This window comes from Lagopus leucura, unplaced genomic scaffold, assembly GCF_019238085.1.
Source record: "Lagopus leucura isolate 7727_CA_CO unplaced genomic scaffold, USGS_WTPT01 50600-0_obj-0_obj, whole genome shotgun sequence".
In the NCBI taxonomy this organism is placed as follows: domain Eukaryota; kingdom Metazoa; phylum Chordata; class Aves; order Galliformes; family Phasianidae; genus Lagopus; species Lagopus leucura.
Window position 1 is genome coordinate 1 of NW_024966270.1, and position 2,501 is coordinate 2,501.

General features: G+C 43.9%; 1 protein-coding gene across 1 annotated transcript; it reads left to right on the forward strand.

Moving 5' to 3' along the window:
- Positions 1-495: 495 nt before the first annotated feature.
- LOC122192505 lies at positions 496-2,043 on the forward strand. The gene has a single exon (XM_042893057.1). It carries the CDS (start codon positions 496-498, stop codon positions 2,041-2,043), a length of 1,548 nt encoding a protein of 515 aa, XP_042748991.1.
- The last annotated feature ends 458 nt before the right edge of the window (positions 2,044-2,501 follow it).

Here is a 2,501-nt window from a genome sequence, read left to right on the forward strand (position 1 = left end):
AGATAATAAAAGAACCTCCTCTCCCTCCTAGAAATTGGAGCGAGACATTTATTTAATGGCGTAGTCATTGCAGGATACCCGCTGTGAGAGTGTTGTCCTTCCAGATATAGTCTGAAATTTTCCTTGTGTGTACCTCCTGGCGTTGCATGGAGCGATATTTTTTGAAAACTTAGACGTGAGTCCTTCTCCGGGAAGACCGCTCCGCATTCTGAAACTTTGCTGTTTATGTGCATACCTCTCGGGGTGTATGAATTAATTTTGATTACGTGTGTGCCCCCTCGAGAAGACCTCTCTGAATTTTGCGATTTTAGTATCTTGTAACTTAAGTGTGAGATTTGCATCTTTTTGTGTGCTCCCCTCAGAGAAAGGGAAGAGTGCTTTGAGCATTTGCATTTGAAAAGTGTCTGTTTCCCTGGGGAGATAAGGAGTCACTTGAGCTTTTGAATACATGCACCTCCACCTCCCTTAGTGTTGGTCTTTCATTGTACTGAAAAAATGAGCGACAGCATTGCCACCATGAAAAGTGAAGATGCATTATTTGATCTTTTAGAAAAACATGGTGCTCGACCCTCTTTATCAGGCATGGATTGGGCACGACAGAACTGGTATAACTTGCAAAGTGTTTCGGACCGCATTAGTGTCTTACAGAATGAGGTTCGTACACGAGCTGGAAAAGGAAGGTCGTTTATTTGTGCCGTACTCGGGGCTACTTTAAAAGCTGCTGTGGAGTTCCAAGATGAAAAGCATTCGGCAGAACTCCAAACCATAGAAGCACTACAGGAATCGGTTAGAGTTACACAGGAATTGGTGGAAACTCTGCAGAATCAAATAGTGAACCTTGAGGAACAATTAGAAAGAGAGAAACGTAATTCGGCTTTGTTGCAAATGGCTTTTAAGGAACTGCTAACGTGTAAGCATGCCAGCCATACCGTCACCCACAGTTTGCCTCGAGAAAAACCTTTTCCTCAGGTGGAACTACCAGGAATGAAGGAAAGGCTAGATAAATTAGAAACTCCAATAGTCCCATTGCGTCCTTTGATAAAAACTGAATACACATTCGATAACAGTGAGGATCTAGATCCTCAAATGAATGTTAAAGAAATTCCCTTCTCAGCCACTGAACTAGCGAAATTGAAAAAAGATTTTAGCTGCTCTCCAAAGGAATCAGAGACAGAGTATGTATGGAGGGTGAGTCTCACTGGTGGCGACCAGATTCGGTTAGCAGAAAAGGAAGCAGAGGGTTATTGGGGACCAGGAGCATTTTTAACTACTGGTAACAATCGTGCTCCCTGGTCATTAACACAAAGGGCTGCCTATTGGGCAGGTGGTCTCAACCCTTTAGAACGGGGAGACCCTCTTGCCATTACTGGAACAACTGATCAGTTAGTAGAGAGTGTTCAAAAGGCTGCTTGTCTCCAAATGATGTATGATAGAAAGCTGCAGCCACACCATGAATCACCTATGATGATGCCTGTTGATCCTGAGAGAATGACTGCTTTAATTAGGGGGCTTCCAGAATCGATAAAACCTATAGGTATTCAATTGCAAGGAAAAATAGAGGCTATGTCTCAGGGAGAGAGAACCCGGCCAGTGTTAGAAGGAACTGTAACCCCCAACCACCTGCAGTCAGGAAACAAAGCATGGACGTGGGGAGAGGTTGCCCAAGAGTTAATTAACTATGGAAGGAAATATGGGCCAGTGGTTTCTTCCTCCACTAAATTTGAGCCAAGAGAACTAAGACTTGCAGCAGTCAGCCTTGCCCCCAGACCTCCTAGCCCAAAGCTCTGTGGGACTGGAAGGGTCTCACTGTCAGTAAAAATAGGTAGGCGAAATATTGATCATAAACGTAATTGTCTCTGGATACTGGGCTGGCGAAAGGGTGTTCCACGAGATTTGATGAATGGATTACCCACTGTCAGGTTAGAGAAATTAGTTAACTGGTGGCCAGAACAAAAGATCCAGAATCTCGAGGAAAGCAAAATCCCAGGTCCTAGGGTCTCTCCCAAGGAACCTGAATGGCTATCCAAGCCATTAGAAAACTGACGTCTTCGCCCCTCCCAAGTGAGCGGGGTGGGGGCGTTGAAGGGTGGATGCATTAGAAAGCTCACAACAAAGGGAAACAAGATCGTCGATTTAACACCTTTTGCTAAAGGCCCCACCACTCTTGCCAGTTATCCCTGTGAGTCACGATTCAGTGGCTGAAAAGTTCTGTGGACTGTAACAATACTTGAACTTGCCAAACTAATATTTATATCTCTCAGCATTTGAATTGCTTTGGAAATGCTCAAGTGGAAAGTTCTCGAGACACTAAATGATCTTAGAAAACATTACATGTCAAGTCCACATATTGTCAAATTAGACTAGACATGCTTTTAGTGAATTATCTAAAGTGTAATATTGTATGGCTATTCATAAACACCACAACCTCTACTGAAGAATTCCCATCTGGATCCTGGCTTACACTGGGAGTTCCTGGGTGGGGAAAGTGGCTGACACAAACA

Excerpts from the sequence above, each read along its gene's own strand:
- LOC122192505 (XM_042893057.1), top strand. The coding sequence starts at position 496 with ATGAGCGACAGCATTGCCACCATGAAAAGTGAAGATGCATTATTTGAT.